The sequence below is a fragment of the Podarcis muralis genome, chromosome 2 (assembly GCF_964188315.1).
Source record: "Podarcis muralis chromosome 2, rPodMur119.hap1.1, whole genome shotgun sequence".
Classification (NCBI taxonomy): domain Eukaryota; kingdom Metazoa; phylum Chordata; class Lepidosauria; order Squamata; family Lacertidae; genus Podarcis; species Podarcis muralis.
In genome coordinates, this window is record NC_135656.1 from 28,692,171 (window position 1) to 28,717,841 (window position 25,671).

At 48.4% G+C, this 25,671-nt stretch overlaps 1 protein-coding gene across 13 annotated transcripts in view; it reads left to right on the top strand.

Moving 5' to 3' along the window:
- BAHCC1 (BAH domain and coiled-coil containing 1) overlaps positions 1-17,730 on the top strand; it is a 160,237-nt gene extending 142,507 nt beyond the window's left edge. For 11 of the 13 annotated variants that reach the window (XM_077924065.1, XM_028714279.2, XM_028714288.2 and 8 more), the window contains 14 exons: positions 2,077-2,191; positions 2,745-3,012; positions 4,798-4,986; positions 5,656-5,963; positions 6,590-6,691; positions 7,025-7,157; positions 7,814-7,928; positions 9,151-9,226; positions 10,400-10,508; positions 10,664-10,783; positions 11,220-11,393; positions 13,216-14,297; positions 15,491-15,727; positions 16,799-17,730. In XM_077924065.1, coding sequence (XP_077780191.1) covers positions 2,077-2,191; positions 2,745-3,012; positions 4,798-4,986; positions 5,656-5,963; positions 6,590-6,691; positions 7,025-7,157; positions 7,814-7,928; positions 9,151-9,226; positions 10,400-10,508; positions 10,664-10,783; positions 11,220-11,393; positions 13,216-14,297; positions 15,491-15,727; positions 16,799-17,005 — 3,235 coding nt within the window. In that variant the 3' untranslated portion in view covers positions 17,006-17,730. The remainder of the gene's footprint in view (positions 1-2,076; positions 2,192-2,744; positions 3,013-4,797; positions 4,987-5,655; positions 5,964-6,589; positions 6,692-7,024; positions 7,158-7,813; positions 7,929-9,150; positions 9,227-10,399; positions 10,509-10,663; positions 10,784-11,219; positions 11,394-13,215; positions 14,298-15,490; positions 15,728-16,798) is intronic. The other 2 variants (XR_003704530.2, XM_028714317.2) reach the window with 2 other exon arrangements.
- The last annotated feature ends 7,941 nt before the right edge of the window (positions 17,731-25,671 follow it).

Sequence of the window (25,671 nt, forward strand, 5' to 3'; positions counted from 1 at the left end):
GCCCATAAAACCTGTTCCCTCGGAGCCAAGAGCGGCGGTGCTGAGGGAGTTAAGCTGCCCGGGCAGGAGCTCCGCTGTAGCTCCTCTGGCAATCCCCTTGCACATAAACCCTTCTGACAAGCTCAGCTGAAAGAAGCGATTGTCCCAAAGCCGCCCCCCCCTCCCAATAGCTGGTGAATTAATGAGCTGCAGCAGAAGTGGCAGCCGCTCCGGAATGTTGCTGGAAGGCATGAAAAGTCCAAGGAATCTCCTCCTCCCTTTTCCTAAAGCAGCAACAGGACCTGTGGGAGGGATGCAGCATGCCATCTTCCCCACCTAAGGGAAACGGGAAAGAAAGAAAGGTGTGTGGGAGCATGCATCCAGCACTGGCGTCAGCTCAGACTCTTGTCTTGCAGACAAGACCCTCCAGCTGCTTTTACCTACCCCACCCCCCGGAAGCACCTTGTCCTTCTAAACTCCCCGTATAAACCCTCATACACCTTTCGATCCATAAGGGAGGCACGTTTCAATTTCACTTGGTGAAGATGGGTGACATTTGACAAGGGTGCAAAGCAGGGCTCTTTACTCAGTAATGATCTCTTCCTTCCCGTTTTCTGAGCATCGCACAAAGGGAATCCATTCAGTCTCCTCGCCCCTTAGGGAGGAATGTCAACCTTCCCTGCTTTGGGGAAAGGGTTTGCAAACTTGATTTGGCCACATTTAGATACCCAATTCTATCTGCTTTACAGTGGTACCTCTGGTTAGGTACTTAATTCGTTCCGGAGGTCCGTTCTTAACCTGAAACTGTTCTTAACCTGAAGCACCACTTAAGCTAATGGGGCCTCCTGCTGCCGCCGCGTGATTTCTGTTCTCATCCTGAAGCAAAGTTCTTAACCCAAGGTACTATTTCTGGGTTAGCGGAGTCTGTAACCTGAAGTGTCTGTAACCTGAAGTGTATATGTAACCCGAGGTACCACTGTATGTGATCCTGTTTTAAAAGTTGCGTTCTGGTTTTTCTCTCTGTGAAAACAGAGGTGCACGCAGAATCCAAGTGAGGTGTAAATGTGTGCACAGAACATAGAGGTGTATTTAAACACACACACACACACACACACACACACACTGCTCCCCTGCCTGCCACAGTCTCAGACATTTTCCTAGTAATACTAACTAGTCCTTGTATGTGTCAGGAGAAATTGGGTCTCCTGTTTTACACAGCTACCACAATTCAGTCTTCATCCAAGCGGCTTCCTGAGGAAACAGTGGAGTTCAATAAAACCCAGATGTCTTGGCACCTAGTTCCTGCTGTGCCCTCCTGCTCTGGAGAGATGGGGGGGGGGGAGGAAGGAAGTTTCCAGCTCTTCTTCCCCAAAGGCAGAAGAAATGCTCTGAGCTTCTTAGAAACTTTAGTGAGCACCCAGCACCAAGACAGCTGGATCAAAGGGTAGAGACCGGGGACTTGAACCTGAACATTTGCCTGGCACTCTCCATCCTTGTATGGCAACCTTGGACTCCGGGGCATATAATGGTTATAATGACGCAGGTCCATTACTGTTTTACCAGAAGGAAATTCCCAGATCCTGTAGACCAAGGCAGTATTGATTTTCGTGCTCAAAATAAATTGTGCCAAACTGAAAAAAATCTCAGCACAAAATGGCCTTCAATTTTACAAGTTTGCTTAAAAGTTGCGTGTGTCCTTCTGACCCAACACATTTTAACCCTTGTATATGGAGAACTTGGAATGAGTTTGAATTAACTGGGAGAAGGAAATGGGAGACAGGAGCGTGGGGCTAGGCAGGCAGCAGTAGCCACAAGAATTCTGCCATAGGTTTTTCTCATATAGCCCTAAAGTCTAGAACCAATGTTTCATGGTAATTGATGCTGCATGGAATTGCAGAATGCTGCGAACTGGCATGTGTGTGTCTGTGTGTGCTCATTCCATCCTGAAAACCTATGTAAAAATTCCTTCCTTTGTGTAAGGCTCCACCTCTGCACCTTATCACCCCGTGGCCTCCAGCCCCCAAATGGAGGAGTCAGTGAGCTGAATTGTCTTTCCATTGGGCTTTCTCCAAACTGAGCATTCTTTCCCATTCACAGGTCAGTAAAGGCCAGCTTATCTCTGCTGTGTGCAGAGCTGCGGGCTGAGGGAGAGCCGAAGAAGAAGAAAAGGAAAATATCAGAGACTCCTTATGGTGGCATTAAAAACTCCCAGGTGAGTCCAGCACAGAGCCTTATCTAGCACAGCCATCCTCTTCATTCTTTCACCTTCCTGGTCGTTGAGTAAAAAGTAGCTTGTTGGTGAACAAGCTAGGCCTGATCAGAGCCACTGACATTCTGCCCCTGCCTTCCAAAGCCAGTCAGATGGGGAAGACCCTCGCCACATCAACCACGATGCTTTAGGCTTTGAGGACTGGCCTAGTGAGATCTCTGGGATGCTGTATCTTCATATGTGAGACACTCGCATCTCCTTCATCTTCCAGTATATTGTGGTCCTCCCCCCCCCCATAGGCAAAGTAAGGCAGAAATGTGCACAATTGTACAATTTGAGAGTTTCATTTTACCAATCACATAGGAAGCTGCCTTCTACTGAACCAGACCATTGGTCCATCTTACTCAATACTGTCTACACTGACTGGCAGCAGCTCCCTAGCGTCCTTTCCAATGTACCCTGATAGTAAGAAACAGATGTGAGCGGGAGGGAGTGGGAGACAGCGGAGAAGGCATCTTTTGGACCGTAGTGACTCGTGTTTGTTTCCCTGCTGCAGGAGAAGGTGCGTTGCAAGAAGAGCAGCTCCCAAACCAAGCTGGCTTCCACCGTGGTGCACAAGGTCTCCCATCTCAAGCAGAAGGTCAAGAGCAAAGGCTTGCCCGCAAACATTGGCCCCTTCCGACGGAAAGAGCCCAGCCCCGGTACCAGGATCCAAAAGAAACTCTCCCGGCCCAAGAGCTCCAAAGCAACGCCTTCTGCCAAATACCCACAGCAGGACCTCACTACCTCAGAGGTCAAGCCAAGCACAGGAAATACTGATGCAGGTATGGATGGCGGTAGAGAAGGGTGGGGTTCGCTGGGAAGCAAAGGTTGGCAGTGGTGTAGACCCTGGTCAGAGATGCGCGCCAGTTGCCTGTTGGCTACCAGCATGTTGCTATTAATAAACGAAGCCCTTAACAGCTTGGGAGGAGTTGACTTGCAGGATCACCTTGCCTCATCTTGCACTTGACCACTTCGATCTGTGGAAGTGGCACTGTTACAGGTGCTGCAAAATCCTCATTCCACACTCAAAATAAATCAGTCTTCGAGTGTGGCAGCACCTGCACTTTGAAACTCCCTGCCTATTGACAACAGGCAAGCGCCTTTCACTGTACTCTTTTTAACAACGTTTCCGTGCGCTGCTCTGCCACATGACCCAGAAGCTGTATGCCGGCTCCCTCGGCCAGTAAAGCGAGATGAGCACCGGAACCCCAGAGTTGCCCACGACTGGACCTAATGGTCAGGGGTCCCTTTACCTTTACCTTACTTAAACCATTGTTTCTTTAGGCAAACCTCTTCAGACATGTAGCTGCATGTTTCATCTCGTTGGTTTTAATTTTCTTCTGGATTTTTTTTAAAAATAACCTGTTTTAAACTGAGTTTTATCCACTGCGGTATTGCTTTCTTTTATATCTTTGTAAACCACTTAGTGGTTTTCTTGCAATCAAGCAGTAACTAAATGTTCTTAAATAAGTAAGAGGTGAAGAGGATGTTAGTAACTTTGCAGCTGTTGCCTTGCCGTATCTGTCACGGCTAAAACAGGCCCTGGGACAATTGCTGACCTCCGGCCCTGTGGAAAGGGAGTATGTGTGTGTCCTGTAGGGCAGTGTGCTGGACTCCCAAGACACAGAATCCCTACTGGCCCTCCCACCTTCCCACTAGGGAAAGGCAAAGCGCAATTAGTCGCTCCCAAGCCATTCACAGAGCAAGTTCATCCTCCAGGGGGGAAAAAAACCCTGTTATCTTCTGCTCTGGCCAGGAGCTTTTGCCGCTCAGCGCATTTCCTCCTGGCAAGCAGAGGAAGCGGTGGAATTTAAAAATAGCTGCACGTGCTGGCCTCTGCTGGGGCCAATGTCCGCTCCAGTTTGACTGCAGCCTTATGGGTTTCCCTTGGAGCTTCTGGGGCATCTTATCAGGAAGCCAAGACTGAGACAGAAATCCTGCTTCCACTCCCCAAAGCCAAAAGAACAAAGGGACATTGTCAAGAGGGGCAAGAGCCAGGATGTAAGAACTCAAGATTGGGAGAGGGGGAGGAGGATACGCAGGCCAGATTTGCTGCGGGGTTGACAGAGGGGGGCAGTTGCGAGGCCCGAAACACCCTCCAAGTTGTGTGCTTGGCTTTTTTTGTTTCGTTACGTTTGGAAGAGCTTCTGCCCCACTGTTGTACCCGTGATGAGAACCCCGGGGCAGTTTATCAGGGGCTCCTCCTGCATTAAGTCCTCAAATCCAACGGTTCCCAAATGGTGGATTGCTGCCAAAAATTCATTAAAAAAGAGGCAGTGCAATAAAATGCCCCAAACAAGATGTATAAAATGTTTTGCGAGCTGCTGGCTTTGAACTCTGGCTTCTCAGTTCGTGTTAGGGTATAGGCCTCAAAAACAAGGCAGCGATTGTCTTGGGTGTGCCTTGATGACAGAAGCATGGACATCAGTGTAGCGAAGCATCATGTAGAATGCCTTGCATCCCCTCCCTGTTATTGTCCATAATGTCCTCTGAGTCCCTCCCCCATCTTGAGATGGCCTGCTCCCTCCCTCTCTTCCATTTCTTCTGATTCTCCTCTCTGCCCGCAGATGACAATCGCCACAAAGACTATGAAAGCGATGACGACGACGGTGGTGTTGACGACTTGACCAGCGACACCAGCTCCACCCTTCACGTGACAGTAAACCCTGCTGTGATTGGCCCCTCTCCTTCCTCGGTGGTGAAGATGGAAGCGAATCAAAAGGCAAAGAAGAAAAAGGAGAGGCAAGGGCTTCTAGGTAATGTGAAACAAAAAGTGGCAAAACGTTATTGGTAAGATGCAGGATTCATCCCAGCTGGCAGAGAACAAGGCACTGAAGCCTGTTAAGAAAATAATGTAAGATTGCATCGGGTCCTCCTGTCTTCCCAGACAGTCCATCCTGCCAAATTGTGGCTGTGTATGCACTATGCCCTTAAAGCACATTCGAACCACATTTTCCCTTTCAAAGAATTCTGAGCACTGTAATTTATACCTCCCAAAGTTACTGTTCCCAGCAACCCTTAAACTACAGTGCCCAATTTTTTTTCAGTGGAGAGAATGTACTTTAAAGGTATAATATGGCCCTAATTTTACTCATGTGCAAGGATAGATGCAAAATGGCAGTGAAGGATCCATATGGGCCCAATTCTTAAATTACGGGGAATCTGTAGGTGCCCATCCAGGCGAGGTTCTGAGATCCAGCTTCTGGTATCACACTGCATGCCAAAAGCAAAGCCCCCAAAGAAGAGGGGGGGAGGCTATCAGATTGGCCCACAAGCTGCTAATAGATATGGGGCTGCCCCAAATCTGCACTTGTGTTAAGCTTATTCCTATTATACAAGCCAGACTGTGCAAGGAGAAAGGAAGACCTGGCCAAGGCAAGGTATCAAAAACACAAAAACTCTTATACTCTTTTGTATCCCCACAGGGCCCTGCCGGATCCCCAGTCCCGAGGGCCAAGTCAAAATCAAGCGGCGCCCGGTGAAGCCCGGAGTAGGGAGGCTGGAAAAGGTGCCCGTCTGCCGGGCAGCATCTTGCGAGGCTTCCAGCAAGAAGAAGTTGAAGAGCAAGGCCAAGGAGCTGCAGTGCGGGCCTGGGACATCGGCCGCGAACGAGGGGCTCTTCTCTGGCAGCCAAGCCCGACTGTTTGCAACCCGGGACGACACAGGAAAGCTCAACAGTGAACGCCTCAAGAAAGCCACGCGGAAGAGCAAGGTGCTGCAGTCGGCCCTCAGGGTGAGCAGGCGCGCAAAGAGGCCAGACTGGAGGTGTTCCTCAAGTGGGGGGGGGGGTGTGCCAGGGGCACTGTCCCTGGAAGGAAGGTGGGACCCAATGGGCTGGAGCGAGCTGGATGCAACGGGGGCGGGGTGTTTTTGCCAAACAGACGGGCCCTGAGGGAAGGGGTGGGTCTTAGAATTGGCAGGATTGACGCGTAGAATTGGAGATCAGAAAGAGGCCAGTTTTAAAGAAGATTGGGAAATGTTTGCAGAATACTTAAAAACTAAGTAGGATTTGAATAAGGGCAGCAGTGGGGGTGAACTTTCTGTTTTTCTTTTGTGATAAGGCAAAGGTATAAAATAACAATAATATGCAGCCTAAATTGAAATTTTTGGGGGGAACCATGGAGGGAGGGAAAGTTGTAGATGAAGAGATTGTTAAACTAGAAATGTTGTTGAAATGTTTTTTGTTAAAAATTTATAAATAAAATCATTATTTTTTTTAAAAAAAGAGAAAGGGTCTTTCTTTACAGCCATTCGTGTCAGGGTAGGTACTCTGTAGAGCACTGCTCCTTTGCCCGAAGATTTCTGTTGCCTGGCCTTTTGCCTAACCCCATTTTCTCCTCCCTCCCTCCCTCTTGGCAGAGAAAGAATGGGGCACTGGCGCTCTCTCCCCGCAATGCCAAGGCCATCCTCAGCAAGGGCAAGAAGCTGGCCAAGGTCAAGAACAAAGTGGTCAGCAAGCAGGTAGGAAACGGCCGCCACCTCCTGCAATGCAGGGCATGGGTAGGTCAGCACCACTTGCCCCCTCCGAAGGGTCCTATGGCCGCCACCATTTTCTTCCCAGGAGGAGCTGATGGCTCAGATCTGCCTTGCTACTGTATTTGCTGGGTGGGAGCTCCTCTGGCTGCCCTGAGAACTCTTCCAGTGGGAAATGGCCCCCCCATCTGGCAAAGGTCAGGGTGGTGCAGAGGTTTCACTATCGATTCGGGATTTAGGAGACCCTTGTTCCATCCCTTCGCGCCTTGGGCACAGACACAGTTTGTCACGTGTGATACATTTTCTCCTTGGCTTTTCCAGTGCAAAGGCCGGGCGGTCAGCCGGCTGATGGAGAGCTTCGCCATTGAGGATCACTTTGAGTTTGATGATAACAGCAGCTTCTCTGAAGAGGAGGAGATGCCCTCCACTGGTACGGAGCAAGACATGACCCCCAGTGAGTTTTGGCACTCCCTCACAGTTTAGCATTCTGTTGCTGGGGGTGGAAGCAGGGGCCAGTAGAGTCTTTCTCTCTCTCTCTCTCTCTCTGCATGTGTGTGAACCACACAGATCATTGGACAAGAGCAAAGGCAGACGAAAGGAGGAAAACGTATTCGAGGTGGAGGGTGGTGGTGGTGGTCCATAAGCTGCTGCTGAAGCGAAATCTGAGACGGGGCAGACAGGGGTGCAGAGCAAGACTGCTGCAGTGGGTCGCTGGGAGGTGCAGAAAGGATTCTGCTGAGCAGCTCTGGGATGATGCCGGGTATTGGAGCCCACACCACTGGGTGCATTTCTTGGCTCTGCTCCAGTCTCCACATGTGGGCGAGGCTGGGGAAACATCCCCCAAGAGCTGCGGTAATGAAGTTTGTTAACGAGTCTGCAAGCCCACCCTCTGCTGTGTACTCGCTGCAAGAGATGCAGTCTTAAGAGCTGCAGGTCTTAAATGAAGGTGCTTGCTGGCCAGCTGGATATTCCTTTTTAATAATAACTTTTGTCATATTCTGGAGGCAGATTCCAAACTATATATATAGTTGAGAAGTATGCTGGTTTAAAGGAATGGGGGAGCAGTGTGAGCTGTGGATTCATGCCTTGCTCTGCCTTGTTTGGCTGCAGCCCAGTCATGCACCATTCACAAGGAGGATCTCCAGGATGGACTGCGCGTGCTCATTCCCAAAGAGGACAGCCTGCTCTACGCCGGGAGTGTGAAGAGTTTGCAGCCACCAGACATGTAAGAACCCCCATTTTCCCAGGCACAAACATGGGCAAGAGATGCAAGAAGAGAGGGCTCGGCGTTTCTTGCAAAGAACAAATGGCAGCACGGCGATATTTAAGGGGGCAGGCAGTTCCTTTCCTCTGCTCTTCGTGGCTTCCTTCCTCCTTTGTGCCTGCAGACAGTTACAGTCCCTTTAATACCCTTTCCATTAAAGCAGGGTTTCCCAAACTTGGGTTTACAGCTGTTTTGGACTACAATTCCCATCATCCCTGAACACTGGTCTTGCTAGCTAGGGATGATGGGAGTTGCAGTCCAAAAAGAGCTGGAGACCCAAGTTTGGGGAAACGCTGCTTTAAAGGGAGGGATGGGAAAACCATGGCCTTATAGATGTTGTGGGACTGCCGCTCCATGAGACCCAACCAGCTTGGCCAGTGGTCAGAGATGATAGGTGTGGTGGCCCTCCAGATGTTGCTGGACTACAAGTTTCCCCATCTCTGCTTTAAAGTAATACCAGCACCCTTGCCCAAGGCAACATGCTGCAATGTTCACATGACCTCAATTCAGTATCGTGGCCCTATCTTCCTTACCCGCAAACAGAGTGGCAGGTGATATCCATTCTGATACTTGGCAATGCAGAGCCAATGCTTTCCCTCCGCTGCTCTGAACAAAAAGTACACCGTAGCCTCTGTGGTGCAGAGAACAGATGGGTGTGAAAGTTCAGAGGCCCCTTCTATCATAAGTTTCTGGTATGGTCTTGGGTAAGCTTTTACCTGTCTGCAGAATAAGAGTAATAGCCACCTGCCCTCCATTAAAATTGCTAATTTTAAAATGTGCTCCATAAAAGCATTGGCCTGCCACTCCTGTGTTTCCTTACCTGTAAGTAAGCCTCACAGAGGTGAGGCTTACTTCTGAGTAATTATACTATTGGGTTGCACTGTTTATCCCTGTAGCATGTTTTTCCTCCATTCCTGAACCAAGCTTTTAGCACCATTCCTGACCCTAAATTGAGCACCGAGTGCTCTTTGCCTCCTACTTATATGGACCTGTGGGCTGAGCAGCGAGCATCATGCTCTCCCAACTGCTGGGCCAAAAGGCAAGGGCTCTGTTCCCTCCCCTGCAAACCGAGGATTGAATGTCCCATTTCACATCTTGTCAAAATGAGCCAAGCCGAGTTCTTTTCCAGCCTTTCACATCTCCAGCTGTATAAATCTCTGCCATTGATTTGTCCCTCCCGTAGCTACAGCATCGTCATTGAGGGAGAGCGAGGGAACCGGCAGAGGATCTATTCCCAGGAGCAGCTGCTGCAGGAGGCGGTGAGTCCCTGCAGATCATGGCCTGGGATTAATCAGGCCTGCTTAGGCAATTGGGGGCGGAGAAGCTGGGCTGTGAATGCAACTGGGAGCAACAGCAAGTGGTGCATTCATGAATCTGGGATTTACCTGTGAGGCAGGGAGCAGAGAGTGCCGCTCCCCTGTGCCAATGTGCAAAGCGCAAGCTGGCACAGCACGATGGAGAGAAGCATTTTTTGCTGAGGCAAGCAAGGTACACTCAGGAGGTGCATGTCTTCTGGGTACCAGGGCCTGAGATAGTGTGGTTGTAGGGCGAAGGGCAAGATGCATTCAGGCAAGGGCATGTCTACATGATTCTTTTCATTGCTTTGGGGACTTTAGGGCCAAAAGGTGATCTATAAAGACAACACAGGACAATGCTAACTGGGAGGGATTAGATGCACTTGCACAGTGCACAGGATTTGTCATGGTCAGCCTAGCTTCAATGTTGATCTTCCACCAACCGGTATTGTGAGGCTAGCATAGAGTTTGTAGCCACACCTGGCTTCTTGCTTTCAAATGCTCTGGGGGACAGAATACCTCCCTTTCTTCCCAGCTGCGCATCACAGTGCCCAACAGGATGTATGAAAAGCTGCTGTTCATTTTGATAGTGCTGTTTTCCCATCCCCCAGTGAGGAGACAGCCTTAGCTGATGCTTGTGTTGTACTAAGACATATTCATCACACTTGGTGCAGACTTTTAGAATCCAAGCAGTTCTGACACTAAGGAAACATCAGCTCAGTGTTAATAAACTGTGCTAATCAAATCAATAATATGTCCAGTTACTGATTCTGCGGTTTGTCTGCCGTTAGCAACTTTGGTTTTTCTAAACCAAATCTTTGGAGTGTTTGGAAAGTAAGGAGCTTTGTAAAAGTTAGAGGGAAAGGGCAGCATTCAGTGGTGTCTAGGCAGAATGCGAGGAAAGAGAACGTGAGTGGAGACCATGGCAGATGAGCAGATAGCTATGCAAGGCATGGAATGCCGGTGCCTGAATACTAGAGCCTCACCACACACCCAGTTCTGCCAAGCTTGTTCCATCTTCTCCTTGACAGTCACTCTATGATATACAACGTGAAGCATTGCCCTTGGCTAGGCAGTAGTGGCAGCAACACTACTGCTAAGAGAACCTGCCAACCACGACCTTTTGTTTCTTCCCAGGTTCTGGATGTGCGGCCACAGTCAAGTCACAGCCTCCCACCTGGCACCCGAGTCTGTGCTTACTGGAGCCAGAAGTCCCGCTGCCTCTACCCAGGGAATGTCATTCGAGGTGAGAGGGGCTGGCCAATAGAGACCCCAAGGTGGGGAAGAGTCAAGCATGCAGCGAGCAACCAGGTCCCTGGTCCAGAAAAGGGTGGAGAGCTGGCTTGAGATGTGCGCGTGTGTTTGTCTGTCCCCAAAGTTAACACAGATTCTGTCCCACAGGTTCCTCAAGCGATGAAGAGGATGATGCAGACTCGGTGCTGGTAGAATTCGACGATGGGGACACAGGCCACATTGCAGTGTCTAATATCCGCATGTTGCCACCCGATTTCAAAATCCAGTGTAAGCATCCTTGGATGGGAGGAAGGCAGGGTCAGTTGTACCTGATGCGCTTCTGTGTTTTGTTTTGCCTCGGCAGATCCAAACCTGCAGAGGTTGTAATGCAGAGCTTCATCCATGTTGGGGCTTTTGCTAAGGAGCAATTTCCTTGCTGCAATCTGCGCCTTGGGTGCAGCTTCACTGCACCTTGTGCTGGGTTGGTTATAAAACTCCCCGCAGCTCTGGGCACAGTGGCTATTCCCTTTGGGCATCCAAGAACGTCCTGCGCTTTCTGGGTGCAGGATCTTTCTGGGATCTTGCCAGCCTGCACATGGCCGTGAAAAGCGGGAGATGAATATTGCCACAGAGGCAAATTCAGATGGGCCACCAACCTATGAACTCAGGAGGCACCCTTAGAGATCTGTCCTTGAGATTTCTAACTCTCCCCTCTCTGCTACAGGCACAGAGCCTTCTCCTGCACTCTTGGTTTCCACCTTCTGCCGTCGCAACAAGAGGTCTTCCAGTGATGTTCCCCATTCCAGTGAATCGGCACCAAGCCTGTGTGCTGAGGGGCGGGAGAGCTCAGAGTCAGCCAAAAGCACCGGCAAGAAGGCAACGAGCAAAGAAAAAGCTGGTAAGCCAATTCTCCATTGCTTGCCTTTCATTAGAAAGGCGCTCAAAGGTCCTGTGTCTGTCTTGCTTTTTATCCTCACACAAAACCCTGTGAGAGGGATTAGGCGGAGAGGGTGACTTGCCCCAGGGCTACCCAGTAAAACTTTGCAGCAGAACAGAAACTTCCTTTTTAATATGTACACCGCCTTTCTACATTGTTACACACAAGGCAGTTTACAAGCCATAGAAATGATAAAATATGCAACAAAGATCACACGTCCTATTAACAATCTGATCCAATGCAAATCATAATGAAAAATATGACTAAAAACAAAGACGCTTAATGCAATAGTCAATAATCTGTTTCAAATACAATATTGCACAATAAAATGAACCCTTAACGTATCAGCAAATAATAATTAAACAGAAAATCACACCTCAAAAACCACATCAAATCATTACTGGACTGTAATCAATAAAAATAACAGCAAAGTCACAATGCATAAAACACCACAGATCATGTAATATACACACACACACACACACACACACACACACACACACACACACACACTGAGCAGCAAAGTCACATAGCTTATAAAATTACAAAATATAGCTGGTTCCTTGCTCCAGGTCCATTATGTAATCCAGAAGTACTTGGACCCCTACCTGCAAAAAAAGAAGGCCATCTAAGTTATGGAAAGAGCAGCGTGTAAACATCAAAATGAAGCAGCACCATAAAAGGTGGGCCAGGGTTCATGAACCCTGACAAAGCGTTAGTGGACATCAGTTGGGGGTGGAACACCAGGAAAGGGAGATAGACCAAGATATAATAGAGTTATAAACAAAACCCGGTGAACTCTGAACTCTGTACCAAACATTTTACTCTTCTTTAGACTGCAATTGCCCCAAATCCAACCTTTTTCATGGTTGTTCATCACTATTCGAAGACACCACCACCATCGCTGCTGCTTCAGTTGCCTTCTCTCCTCGGTCCCCCCTCCATTTCATTCCTCCTCAGGAGATCCCAGCCAATCAGGGACAATATACTCCAAGGGACAACGTGATTATGTGCCTATATATTGATGTCACTAAGGGCAAAAAGAAGTGAGGTCAATGCATCCTACACTGGACACATGGGAGATCCTAACAAGCAGAGCTCTTCTTTTGGCTTCACTCTGTCTCTTAGCATTTCTTCTGCCAAATGAGAATGGTTTGCAAGTCAAGGGCTGCTGGTGGGCTGTGTCATGGATTCCTGGGGAGGGAGAAGTGAATGAACAGTGAGAGCTGCTACTTCCTGCCTTTTGCCATTCGCCATTCTGCAGAAATACTTTGACAGTGTCCGAGTCAGACACTTGCAGGATCTGTGGCGCTCATCTAACTGTGATTGCTACCTATTTAGTATCTACTTTTTTAAACACCCATTTCATTCCCCACCCCTTTCTGGATGGCTTTTTTTTTAGCATACAAAGAGGATACAGTGGACCCTCTGGATACGAATTTAACTTGTTCCAGGGGTCCATGCGCGCCCTGAGAAATCCGTATCCAGAGGCGCTGCTTCTGTGCATGCACATGGCGCAATAGAGCGCTTCTGCGCATGCGGCGTAACCCGGAAAAATATTTCCGGGTTTGCCACTTTCACAACCTGAAGTTTACGTTACTTGAGAGTAACGTAACCCGAGGGTCTACTGTAGTCCTTATCGGCTCAACCCATCTGACCAGGCCCCGGCAAGAATAAATGAAAGCAGTTGCATGGGGGAAGGACATAGGAAGATTAAACGCAGTTTCTTAGTGCAGTTGGCAGCCCCCACCAGTATTTCTCTGACCCTGTCCTTTCCTACCAGGTAAATCTGACCTGCTGCACCCAAGTTCAAAAGCCCTGCCTGGAGATCACTTCCTGGGCCGCCGTGCCAGCCCTCTGCTGAGCTGGTCAGCTGTGGCTCAGAACAAGCGCAAGACCTCCAGCAAGAGCACAGCGATGCGGCAGAACCTCTTCCAGCTCAACGGCAGCAGCAAGAAGCTGCGGGCCAAGGAGGTGCTCTTCCCCGTGCACAGCGTGGCTGCCCCCATTTTTGGCAACGGCTTTGGCTCAGACTCGTTCAGCCGCATTGCCAACTCCTACTCGGCTTTTGGAAGCGCCGGCCTGGTTCTGCCGTGCACCCAGAAGCTTTTGCGTGCCAAGAAGGCCGAGCGGTTGGACGTCGAGATGGGCAAGGGAGGGCGCCGGAAAATGGGCGGCGATTACCTGGTCAAGCTGGACCACGAGGGCGTGACGTCGCCCAAGAACAAAAACTGCAAGGCCTTGCTGATGAACGACAAGGACTTTGGCTCGCTGCCCGGCCACGGCTACGCTCACCCGGCCTTGGGGATCAAGGAGAAGAAGAGCGCATCGCTGCCCATGGGGCTGGCGCTGCGCAAGTACACGGGTCAAACGGAGTACGGTCTGCACTGCGACAGCGACTGTCACAGCTCCTACTCAGACATGGATGAAGATGAGGTGGACGACCTGAGAGGAAGTGTCCCCTCCCGCTTCCTGACACGTCTTTCCGTCTCCTCCTCGTCCTCCGGATCGTCCACCTCCTCCAGCTCGGGCTCGGGCTCCACGTCCAGCCTCTGCTCATCCGACAATGACTCGTCCTATAGTTCCGACGACGAGGACTCGACCTTGCTTGTGCAGACCTGCCTGACGCACCCTGTCCCAGCCCTGCTGGCTCAGTCCGAAGCCCTGCGCTCCAAGGGCAGCACCCTGCAGAGGTGCTTTGGCGCTGGGGCCAAGGGCAAGCTCAGGCGCAAGGAGGCCCTGAGCTTCTCCAAAGCCAAAGAGTTCTCCCGCCGGCAGAGGCTGCCCTCGGTGGAAAACCGGCCAAAGATCTCTGCTTTCCTGCCAGCACGCCAGCTCTGGAAGTGGTCTGGGAACCCCACTCAGGTATGGGAAATGGATGCCAGTCCATCGGAGCTTTTTAGAACATTGCTCATGTTCTCATATATAAAATATTCTATGCCATATGGTGTGATTGTACTATAGTATGCAAATTAAGGGAAATGGTTTTGAATCTGCTTTGTCTGGTTGTTAAAACTGTATCAATGGGGTTTTGTTTTGGCAAGAGCTATTGTGACAGAGCTGGAAGGAAATGGTAGGAGGAAGCGGTTCATAAGTCTTTCTGTGCCTTTCAACAGGAGGATAGGCTAAGCTTGGGAGGCTTCCTTCTCCGCTCTTCATACTGCCTTCCTGTAACTGACCTGGCGGAAAGACCCAAGTTCCCTTTCTCTCTTTTTGTGTGATAAAAGAACCATGAATTCCTGTTTTTACACTTCAGCCTCAGGTTAACAAATTAGGATGCTCGTGCTGCCCATCTCGGGCACACTTTGCTCAGATGTACATCCAAGTAAACACTTAACCACATAGACAGGCTCAGAACTGGGCTGCAAAACAGCCTTTGGGGCTTTCGTGAGCCCCACAGAGATTAGACTGGTGTTCGCTGCCGTGCATCGGTGGTCACCAAATCCTCCGGGTTGGCCAGGGATCACTGTCTTTACTAACTTGCATTCAGTTGTCCTAGATACTTCACACAGGAAATCTGCAATAGTGGCCAATTTTTTGTAAGCGCTTCTGCATTTGTGGGAACACGGCCGAGGTTTCATAATGGCTAGCAGCCTCCTGCGAGTGGCTAGTGGTACAGTGGGAACGAGCTGCTTCTCTTCCACGCACTCGGTTATCTTGCTCCCTGTGAGGCACCAGCCATGTTCTGTGTGTCTTGTCCTTAGGCTGCATTCCATGTCAATACAGTCCTTCTGGGCACCCGTACCTCGCAGGACATAAAAAGGCACCTGACAACCCCATTGGGTTTTTTGATGTTGATTATCCTCTCCCAGGGATTCTTGCTAAAGCCAAGCTTGCTTTTGATCCAGAGTGGGCCCCTCACTTATGCTCCGTTGCTACAGGCTGCAGAGGGCATCTTCTGCTGTTGACATGCAGGGCTTTGTTTCCATGGCAACAGTCAGAATCCCGTAGGAGGCAGAACCCCACCAGGGCCTGTCGGAAGGCGGGGTGGTGGGGACCCTATGTGACAGGCAGGCCCCTGTTTACTGTGCCTTAGCATGCTCTGCCCTTCCCTGCAGCGTCGTGGCATGAAGGGGAAAGCACGGAAATTGTTCTACAAGGCAATTGTACGGGGCAAGGAGACTCTGCGCATCGGTGACTGTGCTGTCTTCCTGTCAGCCGGGCGACCCCATCTGCCGTACATCGGCCGCATCGAGAGCATGTGGGAATCCTGGGGCAGCAACATGGTTGTCAAAGTAAAGTGGTTCTACCATCCTGAGGAGACCAAGCTGGGCAAGCGACATAGCGATGGCAAGGTGAGAGGCCAGAAAGTGCCGGGAGCGAACTTTGGGAGCGAGAGTTAGGTGGGGGGAAGGAGGGTGAGGCAGGCACAGGGTGTGGCTGAACTAGTACTACCTGGGATGGCTCAGTTGGTAAGAGTGTAAAAACTCTTGATCTCGGGGCCGTGGCTTCGAGCCCTATGTTGGGCAAAAGATAGTTGCATTGCAGAGGGTTCTGGTTATATGACGCTTGTGGCCCCTGCCAACTGTAGTTATACAAAGCAACACAAAGCATGCTCTGAACTAAAGTAAGGATGGACTGCTGGTAGTTTGGGATCCACTGGGAGATCACGTGCTATCCCATGTGCAGCCAGGAGTGGAGGGCCAGCAAGCTCTGGGGAGGCTGGTTGAACTTGCCCCATATGGTGGTACCTTGGTTCTCGGACGGCTTAGGTGTCGAATAAATTGGCTCCTGAACGCCACAAACCTGGAAGTGTTCCGGTTTGTGAACATTTTTCAGAAGCCGAACATCCGACGCGGCTTCCGCTTGAGTGCAGGAAGCTCCTGCGGCCAAGTGGAAGCTGCACCTTGGTTTTCAAACAGTTTCGGGAGTTGAATGGACTACCGGAATGGATTACAGTGGACGCTCGGGTTCCAAACGTGATCCGTGCGGGAGGCACGTTCGCAACCCGCAGCGCTGCGCCTGTGGCAATTTGCTGCTTCTGCACATACACAGAAGCCGAAACCTGGAAGTAACCCATTCCAGTACTTCCAGGTTTCGGCACGTCCGTATCCCAAAAACACGAAAGCTGAAGGTATAACCCGAGGTATGACTGTATGTTCGAGAACCAAGGTAGCACTGTAATCTAATTGGCTAACGCTACCACACTGGGAGGGAGATTTCCGGAATGTGTGCACCCTAGCTTTCCGTATCTCTTGTTGCTTTGAGCTGAAATGTGATTGAATTTCCCACAATGTTGGGTGCTTGCAGACTGGCAAGCAACAATTCTTGCAGAGGACTTGGTCCTGGGGTCAGCGCCTCGGTCCTCTTGTTTGCAAAAAACACAAGGCCGGGGTGCAATATTTTGACATGTGGCCTTCTTGCAGAACGCTCTGTACCAGTCGTGCCACGAGGACGAGAACGACGTCCAAACCATCTCGCACAAATGCCAGGTGGTAGAACGTGAACACTACGAGCAGCTGACTCGCAGCAAGAAATACCAGGACCGTCAAGACCTCTACTACCTGGCAGGGAGCTACGACCCCACCACAGGCCGGCTCGTGACTGCAGACGGCGTGCCCATCTTATGCTGAGACTGCGGGATGCAACCACTGCTCCAGGGCCGGAAAACGGCTGGCGGGGCAGGGGTGTGGACAGGAGGGCCAAGGGACAGTGGCAAGGGGGCCCGTCTCCTCTCACCGTTTCCTGCCCGTTGGATGCAAGGCCCTGAAATATGCAAGGTTCCCGGCTTTGCCATGCCCCGGGGTTGCAGGCTGATCCCGGCTCCCCAAACGGCTCTGTACAGATTTGAATCCAAGCCATACTTTCCCTAGTACCTCTGACTGTTTGCCGCAGGCCAAACACAAATCAGGTTACCGCTCTATTTATTTCGTGTGTAAATAGTGTATTTCTGACAGGAAGTTTTATGGAAAAAGAAGGAAACGAGACAAAAAAAAAAAAAAAAAGAGGCAGGTTTTACGGGGGTGGGAGGGTAAGGGGGCTATTTGATGGGTTTTATTTTGTGTTCGATGCACTGTTTTCCTTCCAGCTTAGCTGGGGGCGCGGATGCCAGGCAAGCGTGTAAATACAGAAGGGGGCACTTGAAGGCCGCGGCAGCGCAGGCTCCGAAAGGCTACGCTGACCTCACAAGACTGTGTACTATAGACTCCCCTCACCCGTCCCCTCCTACCCTTTTTTATTATTATTATTAATTATTATTATTATTATTGTTATTCTAATGATAATTATTCTGACAATGTCTGCGGATGTTAATATGCTCCTGTTAAAGAGAAGATTATATATATTATTATAAAATCAGGATCTAGTATTCTGGTCTCTGTATCTCAGGGTCGGGGATATTCCTAGCTTTGGTTTCGGTCTGTAGCTTAGCTGTAAAGCAACACACAAGGCCTTGCAAGGAAAAGATCCAATGTCCGTTCCTTGGCATCTCCAGCTAAGGCTGGGGAAACTTCATCAGAAATCCTGGCCATCTGCTCTCCATCCGTGTACAGTGGTACCTCGGGTTAAGTACTTAATTCGTTCCGGAGGTCCGTACTTAACCTGAAACTGTTCTTAACCTGAAGCACCACTTTAGCTAATGGGGCCTCCCATTGCTGCCGTGCTGCCGGAGCACAATTTCTGTTCTCATCCTGAAGCAAAGTTCTCAACCTGAGGTACTATTTCTGGGTTAGCGGAGTCTATAACCTGAAGCGTATGTAACCTGAGGTACCACTGTAGTCCAAACTGAGCTGGATGAACCAACGATCTGTCTCGGTACTGTATAAGACAGCTTACCTGTGACTTCTTTGGACACTTGACCCTTTCACATAAGGTATAATTTCATCAAAGGAGCTTTGTGTGCAAGCCCCGCTGCATGAATGAATGGGACAGGCCCATCACATGCGTCCACTCATGGGCAAATCTCACTCTTCTCAATGGGACTTGTACAACGGATGCCGGTACCTAATTTATTACAACATTTAGCAGAAGCTGTCACTCTCATGGGAGCTGAATGTACTTTGGCTTATGCCTACCTGCACAGATCTATAGATATTATCGAGTTGACATGTTCCTGTTTGAGCAGCCCTTGCAACAGACACTTTGGGTTAGAGAACAAACGGCACTTGCGATATTTCAGTAATCTTACATGAAATTATAAAGGCAACATTCTGCCAGAAAATAGAGAGAACCCTTCCAACCAAAGTAGCTGGACACTATACTAGCAGATGAATTTTACAGTGAAGTTAAGATGTGCAAAACAAAGCCCGGAGAGTTTTATGACTGCTGCTTGCAATATGGGATAGGCTAGATAGTGCACAACCTATGCCTCAGCAAGCTGGCTGCATCCCACAAGTTCTGTGACAGATGCTTGACAAGCTTTTTTTTGTGTGTGTGTTGCAGTCCAAGGAGAGATCCCAAAAAAGAGAGAGGTAAACTGAGCTCCTGAGGGGACTGCTAATGTAACTATATATTTTCAATGTGTTCTTTTCAGTGCAGTGAGTCACATGTCATGCATCGGGATCATGGGATAAGGGAGTCAGGAGCCAGAGCTTTGTATAGATCTTCTGCTAGACTTAAGCTTCCAGTTATTCTGCAAACGATCCTGTGCAAGTTGCCTCCATAAGTGGAGGGCATAGAGCCTGCACCAAGTGCTAGACAGAGCTCTGGAAGAAGCTGTGCATGTGAAATGGAAAGTTCCTGTGAAAGTAAGCAGAGCTGAAATTTGCTGCAGCAGCCATGTCCTCCCTCCCAGGTTTTATTCATTTCTGGCCGGACGAGGGGCAACCAATAATCTCCAGAGCAAATCTGTATTTTAGAAGATCACATAATTTATGTACTTTCTGGATCATCCTGGCTACTCAAGAACCTTCATCGTTCTCTGTTCTCCATGGCATGCTTGCCACCTTAGATGCTTTATAAAAGAGAAGAACTGAGGAAAAAATAGTTCAAACTGTAACATTCTGGGCTTTTCTCCCCAAGGGGGCAGATATTGGGCTCAGATAAATATGACCAAAGCCAGTTCTAGACATTTGGGGATTTTTTTTCCACATCAGGGTTTACAGACAGATTATCTAACTGCCCACTGGTTTCAGGAGAGCCTTACCGCTCCTATTTTACAGTAGGTGTGTAATCATTTTGGAATAAACAAAAAACTGAGCTAAACAGAGCTCCATGGGTCCAATTCCATTACTGTATTACTAAAAGGCACAGAAGATCAAATCATTTTCTTTTTATGGCTGTTCATGGCCACCGTCCATATATTTACTCACCATGCCCCAGAAACTGCAGTATCCCTTGACTTTGTGAGGAACCAATGGTTGCCATCTTAAAAAAATCAAATAAAAAACAAAAATAATGGCATGAGTCACTTTTAACCCTCCAACACACCAAAATAATGCAACACCTGCGGCATGGTGAGAAAATAAAATGGCTATCTGTAAAAGCTCTGCTAAGATAGGCACAGCTCAGGAAAGTTACCAAGTCCAAGAGAATGCCTGCATGGTTAATGAGCAGAGTCAAGGAAGCTATTGAAGATATAAGAAGGGGTCCTTCAGAAAACTGAAGTCTTGCCCAAATGAAAACAAAATTGGGCCTATGAAATGCAAGTGACAGGAATGAAGAAAATGAATTTGAGGAGCCTGTCACTAAAAACTTTTAACAGTATCAGTTTAAGGAATATTTACATTATAATTCATGGGTAGGGAGGCAAGCTGGATCATTGAATGACAAGAAAACGAAAGGTATGCTAAGGAGAGAACACAGATTGCATAACAGGTGAGTGAATTCCTTGCCTTCCTACCTGAATTCCTACCTTAGTTCTTCAAACTTCCAGAAATTGTAAATTCAGGCATAGATATCTGCCCTGCGTATCTCACAGTAAAGATGAACAGTGGTGAGAAGAGATGAAGTTCCAGGCTTATTTACAAATTAAACATTTTAACAAATCACCAGTTCCAGATGGCATTCCATCAAGAATTCTAAAAAATGTGGAAGTGCTGATCTTCTAACAAAAAAGACCTAGCTTGTCTCCAGGATCAGCATTCATATCCAGGTACTGGAAAGTGGCCAACATAACATCCATTTTTAAAAGGATCCAGGGGGGATCCAGAAAATTACAGGCCTGTTAGCTTAATGTCTGTTCCGGGTAAATTGATGGAAAGCATTATTAAAGATAAAATTACCAAGCATACCAAAGAACGAGTATTTCTGAAAGAAAAATCAACATAGCTTCTGCAAAGATAAGTCCTGTCTTACTGACGTTTCTTTGAGAGTTTCAATAAGCATGTGGACAGGGGTGACCCAACACACATTATGTACTTGAACATTTGATAAAAGTTCCCTCATTGAAAATATCTGAATAAACTTATTGGTCCTGGGATAATAAGACAGGTCCTCTTATGGATTGGTAAACTAATTAAAGAACAGAAGTAGACAGTCACAAAAATTGAGAGAGATAGAAAGTAGGGTCTCAAAAGATCTGTATCAAGACTTATTTTTAACTTGTTCATAAACGATCTGGAAACAAGCGTGCCAAGATTGGTGATGACTTCCAGATTATTCAGGGTGCAAAAACAAAAAGGGGTCACGAGGGAGCTCCTAAATGATACCTCCAAACAGGACGAATAAGTTTTTAAATGGTAAATGTGGTTCAATATAATTAAGTGTAAGGTGATGCACATTGGGACGGAATATCCAACTTCTCATGGGAACTGATGGGCGTTTGAACTGGTGGTGGCTGACCTGGAAAGAAAACTGGAAAACCGCCCGTAATCGTAATGAATTTGAACAAGCCTGTGGTGCGTACGGTTCTGTTTGCTGCCTATCCAAAGGAGTGCTGGAGCTGGAAAAGGTGCGGGAAAGAACAACCAAAATGATGGAGAGGGTTGGAGCAACTTCTCTTCAAGAGAAGGCTGCAACCTTTGGAGATTTTTCAGTTTAGATGAACGACGAGTAAGTGGGGAGACATGTCAAGAGCTGCATGGCGTGAATAGAATTTTTCTCCCTCATAATGCCAGAACCCAGGATCATCCAATCAACCTTTACGGATGGGATGTTCAGGACAGACAATAGAAAGATACTTCACACAGTGCATGGTTAAGCTATGGAATCTGCCACTATGCATAGGTGTCAACTTTTCCCTTTTCTTGCGAGGAATCCTATTCCCTTTAAAAAAGGGAAACGTTGACAGCTATGTACTATAAGATGTGATGGTCTGCAACTTGGGACACCTTTAAATGGAGTTAGGCAAATTCATGGAGTACCGTATTTTTCGCCCTATAAGACACACTTTTCCCCCTCTAAAAATGAAGGGGAAATGTGTGTGCGTCTTATGGGGTGAATGCAGGCTCCTTGGCTTCAGCGATAGCAACGTGAAGCCTCCAAAGCCTGCACTCCGGAGGCTTCGCGTTGCTTCCGCTGAAGCCAGGAGAGTCTGCTCTTTGAGGCTGGCGGTGGGGGAAAGCAGCGCCTCCTCCATCGCCAGCCCCAGAGGATGGGGGGCAGCGGGAAGGTGCGTGACGCCTTAGCGCTGCTCCCCGACCTGGCTTTGAGGCTGGCGGTGGGGAAAGCAGCGCTTCCCCCATCGCCTGCCCCAGAGGATGGGGGGCAGCGGGAAGGCGAGCCGCGCAGCCTTTAAACAGCGTGCCGCTCTTGGGGGCTTTTCCCCGAGGAGGGAGAAGGGACTGACTGGCCGTTTCAGTCCCTTCTCCCTCCTGGTCGAAAAGCCCGTAGGAGTCGCGCACGGCTCCTGTGGGCTTTTGCGGGAGGTGGGGGAATTCCGCCACCTCCCACAAAAGCAGGGAGAAGGTCTTGGAGTAGCGCACAGGCTGCGTGCAGCCTGTCCGCTGCTCCCAGAGCTGCGGGGGGGGGTGTCACATTTTTTCCCTTGCTTTCCCCCCCCATGAAAACTAGGTGCGTCCTATGGGCCGGCCGGTGCGTCCAATAGGGCGAAAAATACGGTATAAGGTTATTTATCAGCGGCTCACAGTCGTGATGACTATATATGACCTGCAGGATCAGAGGCAATATGCTGGGCAAGACAAGAGGGCAAGTGCGATTCCAGTCGCATCCTGCTTGTGAACGGGCCACTGGGAACAGTCCTGAGCCACACGGTCCTCTGGTCTGAGCCAGCTGGGCTGCCATTATCTTTTGAAGCATCCACCATGGGCAATGGCCAAAAATAACTGCTGAGAAAGGGGGAGAGCCAGGGAGACAAATGCAGCAAAACAAATGGAGTAAACAAGGCAAAAGTTCTCCCGTCCCTTTTGTGCAAATGGTACATGGCCTCTGTCTCCACTATATAACAAACTCCACAGAAATAAGGCTTAACCTCGTCTCATCCGCATGCAAACAGGTTCCTGGAAGACGCTTGAGCATTGGACCAAAATAGATGGGATGTGGAAAATCCATGATGGGATCCTGATTTAAATAAACAACAACAACAACTTTAAAACTGCTCTGCTAACAGAATCTGAGCACCCAGCAGCTTAAGTGTTGAGGGAGATGGCGTTTTAATTTTTACTCCACCCTCACTTTCCTGATCTAAATTCCTCCACCACCAGGTTGACATTAAACTTTGTGTAGGTGGGGTGAGTGGGTGTGAATCGCAGATACAGTACAGTTTGAGATAAGCACATTAGATGAGGAAAAGAGCTCAAGGGGAGGGTTACACACACACACACACACACACACACACACACACACACACACACTGCATTGATGCTCTGATCAAAACTTCAGGTCCCTGCATCTGCTTTGAAATGTAAAAACAATTAAAGCAACCTGATCACAAGTTTTCCATGCCCTGTTTGGTTCCAGACTGATCCAACCGCCCTTCGGAAGAACTTTATTCCTGGCTCCCCTGAAATCTCCATGTAGTAGAATTGCCCTGTTCAGTAAATCTGTTTACCCCTCCAAATTTCTGCTTGCTATATAGCTGTTAACAAAGTGCAGGAGACCCAGGAAAAAGGAGGGCAGGGCTGAACCCTCTTCTCTCTTGTAGGTGCTGTATGGCCACGCTTCAGGTACAGCATTCACTTTCACGTTCCTACTGGTGCTAGGAAAACTCCCTCACAGTCAATGCAATGTATGATTAAGTCTGCAGTGATTAAGGTTTCAGTCCTAGAGACACCTGTAAGTCCCATTAAATACGGTGGTGCATACACTTCTCAGTAAACTAGCATAGGATGCAGCAGAAAGAGGAGACCAGCTGCCTGACTGATTTTGGCAGTGCCCCAAGTAGGGCTTGAACAGCTGTGCGATAAGCAAAGATCTGGGAGAGAAAAGTGGAATTTTTGTTCAACAATATTTTTTTGCATTATTATTTATCCTGCTTTTCTAAAAAGGCATTTAAAAGAGTTTGCAGGGGAATTATTTTTTTTTAAAAAAAATTGATTAAAAATAATGCACAACGCTAAAATAGCAGCATTTATAAATCAAACGAGTTGAAAACAGCCAAGCTTAAAATCCCTAAAAGCGTGATATTATTTGAAAATTAAGAGTCTGCAGAATTGTTGGGGTTTTAAAAGTGTTCAATGGCTAAAAACGGCTAAAAGGAAATAATTGGAAGGTTGCAGAGCTCCATAGGGTAGACATTCCATAACTTTGGGGCTGGCAACAAAAAGGCCCTGCCTCCTGAAATCATCTATCAGATGTATTATAATGACCATATGGAAAACATGTCATCTGATGCTGACCTTAATGCCCAGTCAGGTTCATATAATACGGGGGGTGGGGAAACTTAGGCCTAGAGAGCAAATGGAGCTGTCCAGGCCTCTCCACGGACCTCTCAGGATTTTCCCCAGGCTACATCCCTGGCTTCATACACATCATCAACTGCTTTTGCCTGGCTAGGATGTATTCTTGAACAATTGCTTGCCTAGATGGAAGGTGAAGAGATGTGCATGTGAAAACGTCTGTCTTTTGTATGGCCAGAATGCAGCCTGCTGTACAAAGGTAAGAGCTGCAAATATTGCTCCAACAATATTTTTGCCTCAGGCCTTAGAAAATGTTCCTTGCCCCTGATAATAGGAGCAAAGGGTTCTTGAGATAACCCAGTTCCATGCAGGTGTTAAAAGCACCAAAGGCCTGCAAAACACAGAGAGAGACAATTCCGTGTCTGAAGGAGGACTTGGGCACTGTAGTGGGTTGAGTTTGCCAGCATACTTAAGTCTAATTAATGCACAAAGGGGTTAATAACATAGAGCAAGCTGTCCTGCCAGACTTAGCAAGGTCACTTCCTCTTACCTTGGGAGGAAATGGGTAAGCAAGCCTATTGCTCAACCTCCTGTCGACCTGATAAGCTCAGCATATAAACAGGCTTGAGCTGGTTGCTCCAGTTCAGACCGCATGGCTCTCACAAGCCACTTTTGAGTTCCCATACCAGTAATTTAGGAACTTTCACCACTTTAACTAAGCGAGGTTTTACTGCTTGTGCAACCTTTTCTGAATGCTGTATGGAAAAACATGTGAGGCTGACCTTGGGAGAATTTGTAAGTAAACCATTTTTAACTTCGTAAACATGTGGTCTTTTTCTATGCTAGGGGAAGAGGGAAGTTTTGGAATTCACAGGGGCATATTTTAAAGTCCAACAACCTATATTTACATGCTTAACTTTGCTGCATGTTTTGTGATTTTAAATCTCCGCTGGGGTTCTCTCACCAAAGGGTACTTGCCCCAAACTTGAATCTTGGCATCCAGGAATTCTCCTTTCTATATACTTATTTTTTCCTTGAACCAACAGAAACCAGAAAATTGCAGTGGTTCTTCCACCTCTTCCTTCCCTGTTCCTTTGGTCTTCACACCTAGTCCACCTTTTCTGTGGCACTCTTGCTTCCTTATGGTAGCAGGCAGGCAGAAGATGCCCAAAAGGATCAGAGGAGGAACAACCTAGAGAAGCTGCGCCTACAACTTAACTGAAGCTAAAGGATGAAATCTCAAGGTTTCAGCCAGCGCCGCACTTCTGGGACTCCTCTGTTTCACTGACACATAAAGGCAGCCACAACACACATAGGTGCAATGTCCCTCTCAGTCAACTTGATCCAGCAGAAGCATTGCCACAGTTTGTGTGCAATAGGGCTTTATTGCATTTAACAGCTGTATGAAAAACACCCAATAAAGGGGTGGGCAGGTCACAGGAGCAGAAGCCCCACTGCTGTATTACCATGATGTGGATAGATTCTGATGTTGAATTTCTATCATGTGACTGTTAAGAAGCAAAAGAACCCTGCTTGAGAGTAGGGATCAGCTGGCAATCTTATTT